This window comes from Cupressus sempervirens, chromosome 8 (assembly GCF_028749045.1).
Source record: "Cupressus sempervirens isolate cs-2001-9-10 chromosome 8, ASM2874904v1, whole genome shotgun sequence".
NCBI classification, from domain to species: Eukaryota; Viridiplantae; Streptophyta; class Pinopsida; order Cupressales; family Cupressaceae; genus Cupressus; species Cupressus sempervirens.
This window is the reverse complement of record NC_143125.1, coordinates 383512306-383531382: the sequence shown is the minus strand read 5'-3', so window position 1 is coordinate 383531382 and position 19077 is coordinate 383512306. Positions and strand designations below refer to the sequence as shown.

Sequence of the window (19077 nt, the reverse complement as noted above, 5' to 3'; positions counted from 1 at the left end):
TATTGTTAAATCTTTCTGTGTCTTAAGATTCTTTAGTACTACTTTGCACTATCGTATACACATTTCTCCATCTGATCTGGTTTATCAGTCTTATCATCTTGGGTGTTGCCTAGTTTGCAAATTATCTAGGTATTTCCATCTAAGGTTTGACTTTGATAGCCAGTGTTCCAAACCACGATTTGAGGGGTTGTTGAGGGTTGTCCCAAGAAGTTAGAAGGAAACAAACAATCTTTTTGTGTTAGCACTCCAAACATATGATTTTGTTCTAGTTTCACTCCTTGGTGCCCTAACTTAGTCTGTGAGTCTGTCTTTGTGTTGTTGCTTCCCTCTATCTCCAGATTTGTTCCATCTGTTATTGCTTTTGTCACTGACCCTGCTACCTTTGTATGGCAGTCACCGTTTGTTGCTATCATTGTTACCAGCCCTGAAATTTCAGTATTAAGTTTGCTTACCTCCTTCTGAATATTGGTGTCCAATATTATCGTTGTCTCTAACCCTATCATCTTCGTTGTCTGAATAGTTGTGCTCAAGGTTGTTGTGATGTTGCCTTGATTTCTTAACTATGAGGAATTCTTTTCCCCCATGTCATCTAGTTCTCTCCCAATTATGTTGTCGTTTTGTTTATAATGGCTTACTTTGTTTTATAGTAAGAATGATTTGTTTTTGGGGGATCATACAGCCTTTGAAGTTTTTGAGAGAAACAAGTTAAAACAAAGTATAAAAGATTCAGAGTATGGAAGCGGTTTAGAACCTGTTGGACCCCTCAAGTTCACATTTTTCGCACCTGCATCCTTCATGCCTGCTTGCTGACATGTTTAAGTCTAATACCAAAGGTATGTGTTTCTTTTGTGTTTGTTTTCGTTGTTTGTTTGCTTCTTTTTTCACTTTTCTTCATTTGGAAGAAGTTGCAAGTTCTTTCCCAAGAACTTGAGCACATCTCACTTCACTCCACCTTCCATCATCGCATGCAAGTGCCTCATTTCATTCCATATTCGTCATTACATGCCAAGGCACATTGCATCCATTCCTTTCATATGCAATTACACTTTAAGAACAATTACATGTAATTCCTCTTTTCACATCATGACACATTGCATCTCTTTCTCTACATGTCATTACATGCAATCTCACCCTCCATCTGCATTTGCATGCAATCTCACTTTTTGTTCCCAATCACATGTCACAGATACATGTAATTCACTTTTCATGCACTGACATCTTCAGAACCCATTTTTGACTAAAAGTCACTTTTTAAAAGTCAAAAAAAAAAATTGCATGCATTCCCATGCATTCAACTTTTGTGCCTTAAAGCATATCCATAAAAGCTCACTTTTACCTCATGTTTCCATCTTCTCAAGTCATTTTTCAGCCTATAAATATGCATGTTATCTCCTTTCAAGATCTTTGAAATGTCTAATCCATACTCCAAACCTTTGTTGCTGATCAAGAATCAACTTTTCTATGGAAGCGATATCCTCTGATGATGTGTTCACATTTTGGAATTTTCACGTTGCAGCACAAGCACAAGAAATGCCCTCATCCACAAAATCAAAAGGAAAAATGAAATATCAATATGATAAAGAGTTGGCTCATACAACTCCATCTCAGGTCAAGTTAATTCTTGATAGTGTGTCAGATACAGAGATCGGGCATGTGGATATGATAGATTTCTTACGGAGGATAGAAGCTCCTGCTAATCATGAGATGAAACACATCAAAAGGAGTAATATTCATTTGGTGTCTACATTCCCTATGGCTGCCCTGAAACCAGAAATTGTTCTAGGATGTACAGAGCATTTCAGTCCAAAGTCTAAAACAATCAAGAATGCAAATGGTAATGTCATTATTAGCCTTGATCCTGAGGTTATTGAACAAATTTTCAAAATACCACAAAGTGTAGAATGTGTGGATTTGACAAAGGAAGCATCTTGGGAAATATGGAATGAAAACAAGGGAAATTATCATAAATATGTTAATTTATATTGGTTGGATTCCAAGAGAAGCAGTTTCTCAAGATGGCCTAAAACCATTCATAGATTCAGTTTCAAGCCAGAATACAAAGACTTGATTACCCTTCTCAACAGAATATGCGGTCTCAAGGATTCCAGTGATTTTGAACCATGGATGTACAAGTTCATTTTTCAAATCATTAGTAATAAGGAACATATCTTTTGGGGAGAGCTTATTAGCACTGCGCTTTGTGAGCACCGTTCTACATGAATTCTTATCTTGTCTATATTGTTGTTGCTATGGGATCTTTCTAAAGACTTTCAACCAAAGGAGATCGTCTTCAAGTTCCAATTTGGGAGTATTATGATCAGATTACTTTGACAAATAGTATCACTATAGGAGAGTTCAAGATGCATTCTTTGGACATTTCCAGTGCTTGTTTGATGAGCAATTGTCTGTCAAAAGAGTGTCTAATGAGGCCTGGGATGAGGTTAATCAATATGGTTGCATCTTTATTCAGTTTCCAACCTTTACCTATTTGAGAGTTGGATACTTCAAAGGAGAACCATATACCTTACCTAAGTATGCTACCGACAAAATCATTCTAAAGGGAATTGGCTAGACAACTCATGGAGGTCCAATATGATCAACATATTATGCATAGACAAGGTTTTGGTATTACCTCTGCCAAACCCTTGGCGATCAGTCATTACACGATCATTTCCGTACACAAAGAAAAGGCCATGGAAGCAGAACTTCAGTTGATTACATTGAAGAAGTTCAAAGTCAGATATGATTTTGATTACAGAGAGATGAATTCAAAAATTAAGAGAGCATTTACTCATGTTCATGGTATAGAAGACATTTGGATTGATATGCGGACAGAATTGGATATTATGAAAATGGACTACTGCAGGATAACATCGCAACAAATTATTGATCTTCATATGCTTGAGATTCTTTCTGATTTTCAAATTGAAGATGATGGTAATATTCTTGATCCAGAATATCATCAGGTTGGTTTTGATAAACGATGCCCTTTCCTCATTCAATTGCAGCAAAAAGAAGGTACTTCTATCCTTGATTGATTTCAGTCCATTTTGGCAAACAGCAATAAATTGTTGAAAATCAAAGGTCTCAAAAGAGTAAATCCTAAGTTAGGGGTGGATTATGGAAGTTTTGGTCCGCCTGGAAGGAAGTCACAATTAGAAATTGAAGGCAAAGATGTTGCATCTTCCTCTGATGTAAAGAAATCTCACAAATTCAAATTGAAAGGTGGAAAGGAATTTAAATTATCTCAGACACCTGAACAAGCTCAAGAGTCAGAAGGAGAATCAAATGGACTTGATAAAGAAGACGAGGAGGAAGGAGAAATCATGATCATATCTCCTCCATGGCCTAGACAAACTAAGGGACCATCAATGCAGGAAGCACCTTTTTTGGGTGTAATAGATGTTGATGTGGATTCATTCTCCACTATCTTCACACCTTCTATCCTTACTTCAAAAGTAAATACATCGGCACTTCCCATATCTTCAGTAGCTCCTCCCATTTTAACAGTTGAACAATGAGAACGTTTAGGGAATGTGTTTGAGGATTTTTCATCCCTCACAAAAGGTCAAGTTTCTCAACTTGATACATCCTTGACTGGTCTTGAGTTGTTCATGACAAAATCTTCTTATCATGCACCCATGAATTCAGCTGTACAAACTAAGTCATGCTCAATCACAATAGAGATACGATTAGGATCAATGACAATGGTCTCTACTATACCTATTTCTGCAGATGAAAATTTCAGTTTGCCTACATGATTGAGCAAGATTACGATAAAGAGAAGAAAAGTTGTGGTACCCCCAGATGACCTTCCTATTAAGAAAACTAATTCTAAATCTTTAAAAGATAAGATTGTTTCTAGGGTCATAGTTGATTCTGAAAAGACTAAGTTTGCAGAAGTTGTTGAGCCATTGGTGGACAAGCCAGTTGAAGAACTCAACCATTCTGATTACAAGTTCAACAAAGTGGGAATTGGAAAACAATCATGACAGGGTTTACAAGATGCACAAGACGCACTTGCCAATGTGTCAAAGAGCAATCATTAATTATGGGAGAAGAAAAATCAGCTGAAACAGGAGGTTGTTCGTTTAAATGAGGTCATTCAACAGCAATCCTCACAACATGCAATTGTTGTATCCCAGACACCTAAAGAGAAAAGGATAGTAGAAGCTACAAAGTCTTGGATGGGAGAAACCATTTCTGAAGGAGTACAGGCCATTGCACATACGGCCAATGTCCTTGGACGTATCAAAAGTGTGGAAAAAATGGTACATGATTTGACAGCATCTTTGACTCAAGAGGCTAACACTTTGAAAGAAATTATGAATGACTAGGATGAGATCACCAAATTTGATCTCGACGCCATGATCACGTGTGACGTTCTTCCGTCTTGTGAAATGTTTTGCAGATGTCATGGACTCGTGAGTTATAAAGAAGAGACACTGAGAAAGTTGGTAACAAAGTTGCAGGTAAACTTAGAACACTGCCAGGCAATAGAAACTGGAATCATGAGTGACTTGGAACAAATGGGATGTCAAATTCATGATGAACATGGCAACTTGATTGCAGTTGAAGGGATGACTTCAGAATATACAATTAGGATCAATGCTGATTTAGATTCTAAAGATTTTGGTTCCCATACAATGAACAGGTTTGCTTTGCACAAATCCTTAGCAAAGCATTTACAGGATTCTCTATCGGCAAATTCCAAGATTGTGAAATCAACATAATACAATGCAGTAAGGATAGAAGCCATTTCAAAGACAATGGAGATTTCAAATCTTCCTACAGTGCATGATGTCATCATCAAATTCAAGGCGCTAAAGAACAATCTTTAAGATTGTTATTTTGTTTTCATGTTTGTAGATTGAAGAGGATGTATTGCATGAAATTGTGTAATTAAATGTAATATGATTTGCATGTGTAGTGACATGTAATCCAATAATTTCTCTTGTTATTTAGATGGGGTCAAAGTTGGTTGAGTTGCTCCCACTTTTTCCTCCTCAACTCCTTTGCCTATATAAAGGAGTGCTCTCTCATTGTAAAATCATCTTTTATTTTTGCATGCAAGAGAGCTCTGAAGAAATTGTGCAAGCATAACTTTGATTGTGTAGCATCATTTTGAAAGAAAAGTGAATATGAAGAATCAATTGAAATTAAACTTTGATTGAGTGCGATTGTTATTTGCGCAAGTTAGAAGCTTTGACTGTGATTTGCTTTTGTTATCTTTGATTCATGTGTTTTTTCATTCTTGATAATTAAGTATAAAAAGAATTAGGAAGCAATCGGAGTTGAAGCTTTGACTGGGAGTGGTTGTAGAGATATATAGACTAGAAACTTTGACTGTAGCTTATATCTCTTTCTTGATTCACAAAATAGTTAGAATCCTTTACTTCTAGAAGTCTTTGTGCCCCAATAGTAAAGATTATTCTTATATAATAGATTAAGACCGGACTTAGAGCCAAATCAATACACTTTCAGCTAGTCATTGAGTTAGTGTTATTTTATTGATATAACCGTTTACAACTCAAGTTAGAACTGTAGTTCAAGGTTTCCTCTTGCCCATTACTCGCTCCACGGGTAAGTGGATTCTTTCCTGAAAGCTAAGATTAAATAATATTGGTCATACCCTTTTAAATCTTTCAACTTCTTGCTTATCTTGAGTTGATCGAAGGAACAGTGAGAAGGGGGAGCCTTCCCTTTAAAGTAAGAGAGACTCTGTCTCACATGTTGTGCCTGGTCATCCTATTTTGTGACTGAATTTCATCCAAAACTGTCGGTTGCAAAATATACACCCAACAAAACCTTGATTTATCCTATATGCACCTTACTAGGTATTTGTACTTTTGCTTGTTTTCCCTTTAGCATGGGAATTGTGTTGGTGAATTTGTAATGTCCCCTTTTTCAAATTGGATCAAATCAAAGAACTTGGAGCATATTTTTATTCTGTAATAAAGGAGGGATTTAACCTGGAGCATAAATTATCAAGCTGTCCAAAAAGGTAGTTTAAGTTTTAACTTTAAACAAAGGATGATATATTATTAGAAAAAGTGGCCAAAATAAATAATAGAACACGGACAAAAATACAAATAAAAATTATAAGCTGAAAAAAATGATGATTATTCAATGAAAAGAAGTATGAATTACCTAACATGAAATAAATTACAAGTTAGGAAAATATAATATTCATTTAAAGTAATTTTAATTGCTGTTAGGATCGGATGGAAAAAGGATGGAAAAAGGATTGAAAAAGCAATTGCTGGAAAAAAAGATTCAATCTATTCACCATTAATTTCTACAAACCCTCATTATGTAGAGCATTGAACCTTGGTGCAGGCTTTACCCAAGGATGAAAACCCTTTCAATTTATTCAAAAATTGAAAAATGGAAAGCTTTTAGTTCTCACTGCTGGCTTTATACAGTGGTTAGATTTGTGCTAACTCAGGAATTTAAGTAGAGTTTCAGAACTCCAAAAAATATATATAGTAATATATTTTATGCAAGAATTATCAATGTGAAAATAACCCAGAAATTCAAATTATTATTATTATAATTGTTGTAACAAATAAATGATATTTGTTGTACCATCATAGGAGCCAAACACCTCAAATAAAAGACAGCGAACATGATTTAAAAGGTTTCTAAATTGGTTATCAACCACCAACAGAGATAAAAGATATGGGAGCTCCATACCTTAACACACCTCCCAAGACTGAATAAGACTCACATGAATAGGAATCACAACTCCTCGCAAGGTAGCCCAAACGAATGCAAGCCTCAGAAAAGAGGAAGCACAACATACAAGGTGGTGCTGAGAAGTTTAGTGGGTTCATGGATACCCAAAATGCCAATTGCAACTTTATAAGGTATGAATCGGTATTATCAAAAGGTTGCAGCTAATTGGAGCCAACATTGGCATGTTTGCAGCACCTTTCACAAATTATTCAAACTGTTAAACAGGTTGCAACATTATGGAAGTGTCAAATTCAGCAATTCAACTGATGCCAGAATCCTGTGTTATTTGAACTTCATTGAAAATTGTTTAAGTAATCTTCAGATCATTCTTCCAAATTATTCTGTCAATTAGGGTATCAAATGCCAATTGTCTGAAGATTTCAAGATACTATCATGCCATTTATGGACAATGCAAAAGAAAACTTGAAAATACCATGGTGACAAGATCCCAGAATTCTCTATACATAAATTGTTTTCTAGATGTTCTAGAATAAAATCCCACCCTTTCACCTTATTTGATTCCAACAGGAACGTTTTGTAAAGACTAGACAAATTCACATGTAACTTTCATAGAGACATTAATTTGATACATTTACAATGCATTAAAGAAGGGTTAGACAGAATTTCTTGTAAAATGTATACGCAGACCTTTATAAATAAATGCAGTACAGTTGAATAGCTGAAGTATGCATAAGAAGCCTAAAACAAAATATACATTATTAAATATGCCATTCATTGGTATATAGAATAGTCTTCATATTCACACCATCCAACTCACTGGTACACACAACCATTCAGTTGAATATAAGCATACATTCAGTGCAAGGGGACATACAATTCTGCACATAAGAATGCCTCCAATCACAGAAGTGAACAAAAGAAACAGCTGCGCCATTGAATAATCTCTAAGAACAACTTTGTTTGGTACTGATTACTCTCTGTCCCCCATTAATGCAACTCCAGCATGGAACATAAGGACCTGCACGTTACAATCGTATTTCAAACTATTTCACAAGAAACCAAACAATCATACAAACAGATATGCATGTCCAGATATGCATAAAGTTATTTTTGGAACACTGGTATCTAGCCAAAGAACAGTTCAATTTGTTCTGGATGTTTTTTGCTGCATTAAATGCAAATAAAATAGTGGCACATTCTATTTTTGGCAAAAATGTGAAATCTAAAGAGTATGAAATGTAAATTTCATATTCTGTTTCAAGGTTGACATGCTAAAAGCAACAGCCAGAATATGTATACAGAGATTCGAAGCACTTCTGAATATACCATGACTTCACTGTATAATTTAATGTGTTTGTGGTAGTGACAAAAGGAATTTAAAAATGGACATAAAAAAGGTTCTTAACAAGAGACAGTGGAGGAAGATTCATAGAAAATATAACTATCAAATCAATTGAATTAGAAATTTCATAAAATGCAATATGACTGATCTTTTATCTCACTGTGCCTCTAAAAGTTTGGTTTCCAAAAGTCTTAGCTGTTCGAAATGAATGGTTTAACATGATAAGTCTTTTAAGAACATGTTTCTAAACGGTGAAGACAAAAGATGGTCTACTTCATATGATCAAAGTGATTGATTTTCCCATGCAAATTTTATGCCCTGGAATACAGAAACCTTAGATGGGACTTCATAGTGGCAACTTGGCAAGTTATAAATGAAATGTCCCCTTGTTGATATAGAGTTTATTAAAAAATTATAATAAATTAAAATATAAAAGAATAATAAGAAAAACTAATATAATTAAAATTTGCTTAAGTTTAATAGTGTTTAACAGTTGATGGCACTCTTTTTAGAGTAGGATTTGTGTGGTTTTGACCAAGTTTTGTTCATGAAGTCTTGGTCCTTTTGAAATGTAAGGATAGTTGATAGTATGAAAATGAAATTACAGGGGAGAATTGCAGATAAGTGGAATGGTGATTTGGTATATGCCAGATATTCGGATGATGTAATAGCTTAGTTTATAATTTATACAAAAATCAAAAACAAAAATGAGAAAGCTAAAATGGGTTCTAGAAACTGCATATGAGGATGATAAAAGGAGATTTGAGGAAGTCAATTAATATACTTGGCTTATTTTATTTCTTTATAAGAAGCTTGAGAGCTTTCGCTTTCATTTACAGAAAATGTAGGGATGGAAACCCTCGGAGTTTCTCAGTGGTTTGGATGGAAACCTTAACCCATCTGTGGTGTGGAATCATCCAGAATTCACCGTTGTTCTTCATTATCAGATTGTTGAAGGTTTAAACTGGAGATCGCTGGAGGGTTTGACAGCTTGGACAGATAGGGTTTGGAGGTAGATATCATGTTTTGGAAGGGTTTTATGTGATCCTTGGCATCTGCCATCATTCAGTTCTGTGTTTTAGGCCTGGCCAAATTTATATTAGACTTCAGTTCGGAAGGTTTTAGATTTGTTTGAAAAAGGGCTTGACAGAATTTCATTGCTAAAGTTGTTCAAAGGGTTTAAGCACTTACCTTAAAGATATAGTACTTACTACTAACCTTTGGAGGTCATTTAAGGATCTAATTCAGACATTTGGGACAGCCTCATCCTTGTTTCAGGTCTGCCATAAAAAAAAAAATTAATCAGGGATACCTTGTTGATTGGCAATCTATGCATCATAGATCCATAACATTGAAGGCAACAATTGGGGATGTCGTATTGAAATTTGTTGAATTCAATAAGAAAAACATGATGTTCGGAACTATAATAGACTTTCGAATATAATTCCAGTCCATATATTTGTCATTATTTCTTATGTTAAAAGTTTCTAGAATTGCTTCATATCATGGCAAAAACATCTAAGCATTGAAAACTCAATAAAAACAACCAAAGCACTCAAAAGCAAACTCGGGAGATTCATACCAGCAATCAGAAAAAACAGGAACATAATATGAGTGGGAATGGGATATTACAGATAGATTGACAGACACTGATCATAAAATGCAAGTAGATGTGGAGCAGTGGTAAATCCTTCTGAAATCAATATGTCTGTTGTTCCAATATTTGGAGTTTAGCACATTGTATTTATTCACGAGTTCAATGATTGATATTTATAATATGGAAGATGCCAGCAAGATCATGGAATTCAGTCTTGCAACTGCAACTTCCTTAAAAAGAGGTTAACTGATAATAAACTAAAATTGATTTAACATTTGGTCTTGACACAATTCAATGGTTGTAATGTCCCCTCAACAGGCCTGGTCCTATTTCCTCAGTTTTCGTAGACTAATTAGTAGTGGTTAGAGGACTCCAATAATTTTGCAGAGCTCAGTTTTGATTTTTTATTGGCTTCTGTCTGTGGTTTTGAGATCAATGAGTGATTTGAATTGCAATGATGCTGATATATGATTTTTAAGCCTCTTGGACTATTCTATACACTTCTAGAAGAGCATGTCTTTTTTAGTAAATCTTTGAGTTGGCACCAATCGTCATCCCACTGCCTCAATTTCATATTCACGTGCTCAAATTAAGTTTCCAATGCCTTGGCAGTGGTTTCCGCAATTCAAACAAGAGTAATAAGTAATGACACTAAAGTTCTAATTTTAATGTTATTTAATATATTATATTAATAAGTGTTATATACTTTAAAAAGTCATGTGATGTACCTCTAAAGTGGACATCTAGGTAAAGGGGGCAAACACATGAGATATTTTAACATTTCATAAGTATTTTTGGTTGGAAATGTATTGGATTATAACTTATTTTCCTTCCAAAGCTATAGAAGGAGGTTTTGAGCTCTTGTATTTATTACACAAACATGTAGACATAAAAGGATGCTGCCAGATTGAACTTGTGAGTTTATCCAAGATCGATAAAACCTTCTTCTGGATACTGATTTCCGATCTGAAAGACAATCCTTAACTGGTTGGAGTGATTCCGCACAAGGGTTGGCATTGTTTACAAGTGTTGCATATTTGGGGTTCAAAAAAAAAAAATGAAAAATTTCTAAGTATTTTGATTTCAGAAATTTTGGGGATGCTTTAGTGATTGATTCAGAGATTTTGTTGTGATACAAAGGTGTTTACAGGGTTTCCATTGCAGGCTGTACGGCTGTGAAGTCCTTGTAGGAGACCTAGCTGGGCTATACTATCCTAGTCTGCTTCAAAAATGAGTTGAAGGGTTGGAGGCTTCAAAACTTGTGCTAAGTGACTTTAATAGTAGGGTCACTTCATTGCATGGCTTTTTGAAATTAAGTCACTGGTCATTTGGTCTTCCCATGAAGGTAGTAACATATGAAATGATTTACTGAAACTACGCATTACAATTGCATGGATCAAGCACCTTAAGTTTGGAAGTTTTTTTTGGCCTAGATGGGAACGGACTAAGTAATTTCCGCCCTTTCAGAATGGCACTCATTGAACAGGGTTTGGTGAGGAGTTGGCAATTCTTCTAGCTATACCATTCCTGTTTGAGCAGTCAGATCTGAGCTAGGAAAGACAGAAACCAAATAATCGACCTGTGGCTTCTTGTACCTTGACATTTGACAGTGATTGGTGGAGATGGAAGCATAGTGAGCCTACCACTACAACTGAAAGATAAATTTATGTGTGAAGGTAAAATCTGATGTTTAATGGCTGCCTGAGAGTTTAAGCGATGATCAGCGGACCTGCACAGCTCCCTCTCTCAGTTTTCAGGCCTGCACTAAACAGTCTGGCACCATATTTAAGGTATTTTTCAAATGGTTATATCATAGGTGTGTCTGATTAATGTAGTGGCACTCTAAGAATAACCACCCTTCAGGATATTGTAATAGTGCATGTGTGCATGCTAATAAACTATATCGAACCTTATAACTGCAGTATATCACTGTTTGATACATGTAATGCTGTGAACTTTATTGGCAAAAAAATAATTAAACAATAAGGGTGATTACTAGAAGGGCATATGATGGGTTATGACTAATAGATATAAAAGGTATACAAGGAAATCTGGAAGGAGGAGGATAATCATTTAATACATTTTATATCTAGTTATTACTCTTTGTACAGCATGGACTGTGGTTCAGCAATATGAGGACGAAAACCCCCTAGTTTCCGTTGCTGAGTTAGAGAATGGAAACCCCTGATGCAAACAGATCTGGAGATAGTTCATTGTTCAAAGACATTTTAGTTGAAGATAGACAACTGCAGATTTGGGATAATTAAACTGCAGATACAAAGGATTAGACCCTGATCTTCTGAAATTAATTCTAAATATTATATCTGAATTGAAACTATTTACAAAGTGTTAAAAACTGCAGTTTTCTGAAGTTGATATCATATTTATGATTTATTGTGCTACTACTAATGTGAAACAGATTTTATTATTTAAAACAATGAAAGTTTAAAGGGGGAATTACATATGACTACTCAATGCAGATTACTGTCATCCTTTGGATCTAATCATTCTTTGAGGAGGTTTTGCTGCTCTGTTGAACTATGCAGTTACTGTCTCATTATTACAGAACATGGAGTTGATGCAATATTTGCAGCTAATCGTATTACTGCTTCTATAAGGGAAAGAGCTCGTACACATCCACTCCGATTAGCAGATTTGATATCATATTTATGATTTATTGTGCTACTACTAATGTGAAACAGATTTTATTATTTAACACAATGAAAGTTTACAGGGGGAATTACATATAACTACTCAATGCAGATTACTGTCATCCTTTGGATCTAATCATTCTTTGAGGAGGTTTTGCTGCTCCGTTGAAATATGCAGTTACTGTCTCATTATTACAGAACATGGAGTTGATGCATTATTTGCAGCTATCGTATTACTGCTTCTATAAGGGAAAGAGCTCATATACATCCACTCTGATTAGCAGATTTGGTTGGAAATCGCACATCTAAAAGAGACCTCACCAATAAATATGTAGAAGCCTGTCCAATGCCCGTAATAAAGTGTTACCTCTTATTGAAGATATTCAAATTTCGAGGGTCAAGGAGTCCTCTAGAGCCCTTAAAAGCAATGTAATATGATATTTTTGTAGAGACAAACAAAAATAATTGTAAGTGCTGGGAAATTGCAATCATAACAAAGTAATGGCGTAATTTGCCAAACTGTTAAGAGTAATTGTTTTGATCAGAAACCACAAGAAATAACCATTATTGGATTATAAGATGGATGCACAAGTAATCGTAACACCTCAAAAGATATTTGTAGAATGGTATTCCTATGTGTTATTACATTTGCTTGTATTGTGCTTGCTGTGTTTGGAGGAGACCTTAGAAGTAATAATCTTCTAAAAATTGCAATAGTCGCAATTTATCTTTTTCACTCCCCACACTGAGTTTTCCCAGAAAATGGCATTAAAATCGCAGGTAAATCAATATAAAATCAGTTAAATTATAATTTTCCACAGTTATTGGAAATTATCTAGGTTTTTTCAATTTATGCAGCAATTCTTTTCTTATAGTTTGAATTCACCAAATTTTTCTCAATTTAATCCCAATAAAATAATCATCTTTTGGTTCGCTGAGTGATTTTCAAGAGTACTTTTTGCCGCCATGCTTGGAAATCTAAACAGGGTGGCACCAGTGTTTCAAAAGTCCTTTGGAAAGCTATATCAATGTCTGAAGCAAGCAGCTAAAATGCCACAAAATTTTGGGACTTAGAATTAAATGTAGCATTTCCATGAGCCCAAGCATAAATATAGGTTCACTATCAATTAAACTGCAAAATATACTAGTATAGATATCTTAAATAAATCTATCTAAAGAAATGCCGATAGATATCCACTACAAAATAATTATAATTTAATGTACTACATCTAAAATTATTTATATTTCCTTTATCTCCATTTATTTAGTTTTTTGCTAACTTGAACTTTTTATTTTAATTTCTAAAAAAATGGATGATTTATATCTCCAAATACTATAATTTAAACAAATATTTTATGTGGTATTTATTAAATTATTTTCAAAAATATATTCTATTTATAATAATATTTAAACTTTTGAAATGTAGATGGTTGTCAAGTTTAACCTAGAAGAATAAAAGCTAACAATAACATGCTCACACCATCCCAGTCCACCCATTCTGCCATTGTAGAATGCCTATCGGCATTAAAAAGCAACTTGGAACGAAAATAGTTGTATCATACTTTCAATGAAGGTCTCTGTATTGCTCTTTCGGGAGAAATAGGTCAATGAATCCTACACCACATTTGCCATCAGCCTCGTCTGTGGCGTATCAATATAACCATATTTGGATCCCATGCAGCAGGTTCTCACACAGCCAAAATTAGATATTCCAATAGGCAGGTGCTAATTCAGAAGGTAACAGATAAAACTAATCCTTGATACCAATAGTGATCATGGAATATTGAAAATCTCGCACCGTGAAGCTTCAAGCGAGGAATAATAGCTCATAACAATTGCAAACATGTGGTTGAGTACTTCCATTTATTGAGCCTTCTACACTGCAAGCTACAGTAGCCAAGTTTCACCTCATCTCCCACCATCTTGCCCTTCAAACAAGACAGCATCGCGTGTTTGCACATATTATTCAATTTGCAAGCATGAATATGTCCCAATGCAGAGCCATTGTGATGTCTCAACAAAAAAAAGCCTTCAGAGCTAAGAGTCAATTGTCTTTTGCAAATTCCACTATTTCGAAGCAGAATAACTTGCTATGTTACTATAACAAAAGCTAGTATTAGACATGATGAATATTTAAAACATGAAGGGCAATAACCATAAAACTCCTCTGTTATTTTCTCTAAACCAACTGGAATTTGAATCTAAGACAACCAAAGCAATCTCGGGCATTCTAACACTGCGCTACCAGCTCTCTTTACAATGACTGCAACTCTTTCATAAGCTCCATATTTGCAACTCACTTCTCCATCATAAAGGATGTTGATATCTGCGGAAAGTTGGCAGAGTAGTTCTTCACCAAGTGCATAGCGCATACTGCTTTTTCAGGTTAACCGGACTGCATTGGAGCCCACTCTACCTATTGAGATTTCTACTCGACCTATCTATTACTTTTTATGGTTACTATTTGACAACGGTAAAGTTTTAGGTATTCCCGTTTTGTTCACGGACTTACGATCTGTTTTCTGGACTCCAGATTCAACCAAATGAAACAAAGATAGACAAGGATATGACTTTCATTTAAGCTTGTACAAGATGATTTTATTGTGTTTCCAAAGTACATGTATCGCTCAGATTCTTTTAAAATAATTGCTTATTTCGCTGTTTTTCAGTCCACGGTCCAAATTTCATGTATTTATGGTCAATTCTTTCCAAAGCCAAGAGAGGATTTGTGTTGGATAGAAAATGGAATAAATAATCCGTACCTAAAAATGCAGCCGGAGACTCAATTCTGCAACTCCCCCCGTCCCGATCATCTCAACACTGCTCAGATGGAGCTCACGCCTGCTTTCCTCCTCACAATTACCACCTATTAAACTTGTCAACATACCTTTCCAAAGTATTTTCTTTCCGCCCGCCACGCAAAGAATAAGGAAGCAGATTTTCTTACGCGTAGTTAAATTTGGGGTATATAATTATTCAAGCATATGGTAGTTATTATTATTATTATTATTCATTTGTCGTTATTTGCACCTTGTACAAAGTTTCAATCACAATTAAAGCTGAAAATTTATTGTCTGAGTGCATTTTCTTTTATGTTTTAATGTATACATTGATTAGAATATATATATATATATAAAAGGTTCATATAACTCTACGTGAGGGGTTAAATTTGTGGAGTGCATTTCCTTTTATGTTTTAATGTATACATTGATTAGAATATATATATATATATAAGGTTCATATAATTCTACGTGAGGGATTATATTTAACTTGTGATTAAAAAGTACATTGGTAATAATAAAAATATTTTTAAATTAATTTAATTGATGATATTATACATAATTAGATTTTAGTATTATTGTTTTATAAACTTTTTTTTTTTAAGAAATTTTGTGATTGGTTTGTTTTGATGGAAAAGCATATAAATTTAAATTAATTTAAACATATAAGAACATAAGTTATTGAAAGTGGGAGGAAAGTCACATAAGGTGAGCCCTAATCATATAGGCAAGGCCCATAATCTTAATAGATATCAAAAGACAGATTCACATGGGCCTTGCCTAAAAGAATAAGATAACAATAAAAAGGGTCCAGTCCCGAAAAGAGAAATCCTCAAGCAACCAAGGTAGTAGCCAAAGGAGGCCGGGGGTCTACTTCATCCTTCCTCTCCCAACCTAACCTTAAGTCAATTCAAGGTCTGGCAAACACTACAACAATTAGGGTCAAATTGCTACGATAATTTGCAACGACGATGTAATTTGTTTAGATTTTCTTTTTTTTTTGCAATTGTCCCAAATGTCGTCGCAATACTGACATAGCCGTCATAATTGAGATGCACGTGCGAGTATTAAAAAAAAATGACATAAATCATTTTGCATTTGTTTTGATTGTGTCGAGAGTTGCACACGAAAGAAGGTGGAGATCTCTGAACAAGGGTGGAGACCACTAAACATCATCATGCCCTTGTGCTTGGTGCATTTCATTCCTATGTGTATACCTCTACATTTCGTTATCATGCCCTTGCTCTACGATTTTGTTGTTGTGGATATCTCTACATTTCGTTGTTGTGTCTTTGCTCTATGATTTGGTTGTCATACCCTTGTCATCTCTATGTTTCATTGTCATGCCCTTGCTTTACGATTTCGTTGTTGTGGATATCTATGTATTTCATTGTCGTGCCTTTGCTCTGATTTGGTTGTCGTGCCCTTGCCATCTCTGTGTTTCATCGTCATGCCTTTGCTCTGTGATTTCGGTGTCGTGCCCTGGCTCTATGTTGCCATGTCATGCCCTTGCTCTGTGATTTCATTATCATGCCTTAGCTCTATGATTTTCTTCAAGGGTATGTAAATGTTGGTTTTTTCCCTTCTAAACAGGTATCTCTTTATATCTCCTTCTGAACATGTATATTTAGAGATCTTTTTTAAGGTGCTTATTGCATCTTAACACAACAGAAAAATTGATCCAACTACATACACATTCTAGAATCCAAATAATTATAAAATAAAACTCACTCAACCTATGGGAAGCGACTTACCTCAAGATCCTCCACAAAAATAATGCAAACCAAGAAAAATGGGCAGAGTTTACAAGAAATTTTACAAAAACATATCATAGCAGATTTTTTAGAAAGAAACTATTCATAACTAGTTAAATGGATCTAGTTGCTAATTAGTTGGGTTGATTACAAATTCCTATAGAACTGTCATCAGATTGGGTACAATAAAATGAACAATCAACCATTCCTAGCTCGCAAGATCAAATACAGTTTTTCAAGGTGATAAAATTGCATATGCAAGGAATTGAAGAATAACTTCAATGAAAAGTTGAGTGTAAGGAGTTGAAGAAGCAAGTTCTACTTCTGTGTAAATGTCATAATCACAAGGCTCATTCCCTTGTAGAAGCCTCTATTACAATGACATTACCTCTAAACCATGCAAAAGATGTTGAAGTGGTTCCCAACCTTGAAACACTCTTATAAGCATTTGATACTTGGGATCATCACAGGAAGACTATGTCAATTCTTGAAACACTCTTATAAGCATTTGATATTTGGACTGTAAATTCTTAAGACACTTGCAAATGATTCCAATGTCATAGTACCTACCGCAACACTTTCCTAGATTCTATCCAGTGGCTCCCATAATATCACATATTTTGTCTAGTTGTTGTTTTTGTCATGCATTCTCTTTCTAAAGTTGCTCCTTCTCCTTCTCTTTCTAAAGCTGCTCCTTCTCCTTCACTCTCATGCCTTAAATTTTGATTATCAAACTTTTGAAAATTTGCCTTTGCCTTATCTAAAATCAATTTCACATTGTATTGTAACTTTGCCATAGGTGTTTGATCATCGATAGCTTCATTTTAACATTCAAGTTTTCAAGATTTGTCAACACCCTCACTTGCGGACCTCTCATGTCAAGAACTTTATGCACTATTTCAACACCATGTTCTTTCTTCTGAGCTAACAATTCTTCATGTGCATTTTCTTGTAAAACATTAATTTTGTTGAATAATTGTAAACTCTTAGAAAGTGCATTGTTGTTTTCATGTATGTATATATAATAATAAACAATAATAATGTTTTCATGTATGTCTAAATAATAACTAATATTACCATTGGATCATATAATATTGAAGTAATCAATCCAATTAATCAACAACTACACCAATTTAACTGATGTTTCCAATGTCATAGTACCTTCAGATGTATTTTCTTGTAAAACATTAATTTTGTTGAACAATTGTAAATTCTTAGTAAGTGCATTTTTGTTTTCATGTATGTATGTATGTATGTATATGTATGTATATATGTATATATGTTTGTATGTATCCATGTATGTATACAGAGAGATCTTCTGAATTGTGGATTGTGGATTATGGATTAATCATTCCCCATTTGTTTTGATTGATTATAGAGAGCTGCATGTGAAAGAGAGTGGAAAACTTCAAACAAGGGTGGAGTGTAGTGCATGCCCCTAGGTCACATTTTTGTTATCATTGTCGAACTCTTTTAGGGCTAGTTTTATGTTGATGGTTAGCAACATTGTTTTGAGACTATCAGATATTGTGCTATGGATTCAGTTGATATGTGATGAGATCACTTAGACTTTACATTTCATGTATGCATGATGATTATTTTCAGTGTTTGCAGTTATTAATGATGATTAGTAAGATGATTTATTATCATATGTGTTTTCTTATGGATACTTACCCCATACTTGCATGTGTATGGTGTGCATGTTTGTTCTTATGTATGGCGTGTTTGATGTGGTTAAGGAAGGGAGTCGTAGTCACCTGCTAGTCGAGATCTACATGATGCACCACTTCTTGCCATTGCCTATTTAGTTTAGTATATATTGTGCTTGTACATGTGTGGATTTTATGCAGGTTGCAGGTACCGGGTATCAACTTCCCTGAATTGTCAGGATGAGCGTACCTTATCACATTATCTCAATGGTAAGAGAGGGGAGATAAATTCTCAATTTCAAATCCCAACCCTTTAAGCCATTTTGTCCTAATTGAAAATTAGGATAAGTATCTGAGTTGAGTACCCTCTAAATGTGTTAGATGACGTAATTCATGATATTAACCCTTGGTTTGGATTTGTATGTATTTTGGCTATGATGGGTTTTCTTATTTTACTTTATGAGTCTTTGATTTATTTTCTATTAATTAAGCTTAATTAAAAGATTTAATTAATGGTTTAATTTAATGGAAAATTAATATGGTATTTTACTATTTATTTTATTTAATTAATTAGAAAATTAATTAAATAAAATAATTAAATTTGA

At 34.5% G+C, this 19077-nt stretch overlaps 1 protein-coding gene across 1 annotated transcript in view; it reads right to left on the bottom strand.

Annotated features, from left to right (window-relative positions):
- Positions 1-15157, bottom strand: part of LOC149542906 (uncharacterized) — a 104595-nt gene extending 89438 nt beyond the window's left edge. Inside the window, exons 1-2 of the mRNA XM_089797820.1 lie at positions 15052-15157; positions 7574-7717 (exon numbers count right to left, since the gene is read on the bottom strand). Of these exons, the coding sequence (XP_089653946.1) occupies positions 7574-7633 (60 nt within the window). The 5' untranslated portion in view covers positions 7634-7717; positions 15052-15157. The remainder of the gene's footprint in view (positions 1-7573; positions 7718-15051) is intronic.
- Positions 15158-19077: the final 3920 nt, after the last annotated feature.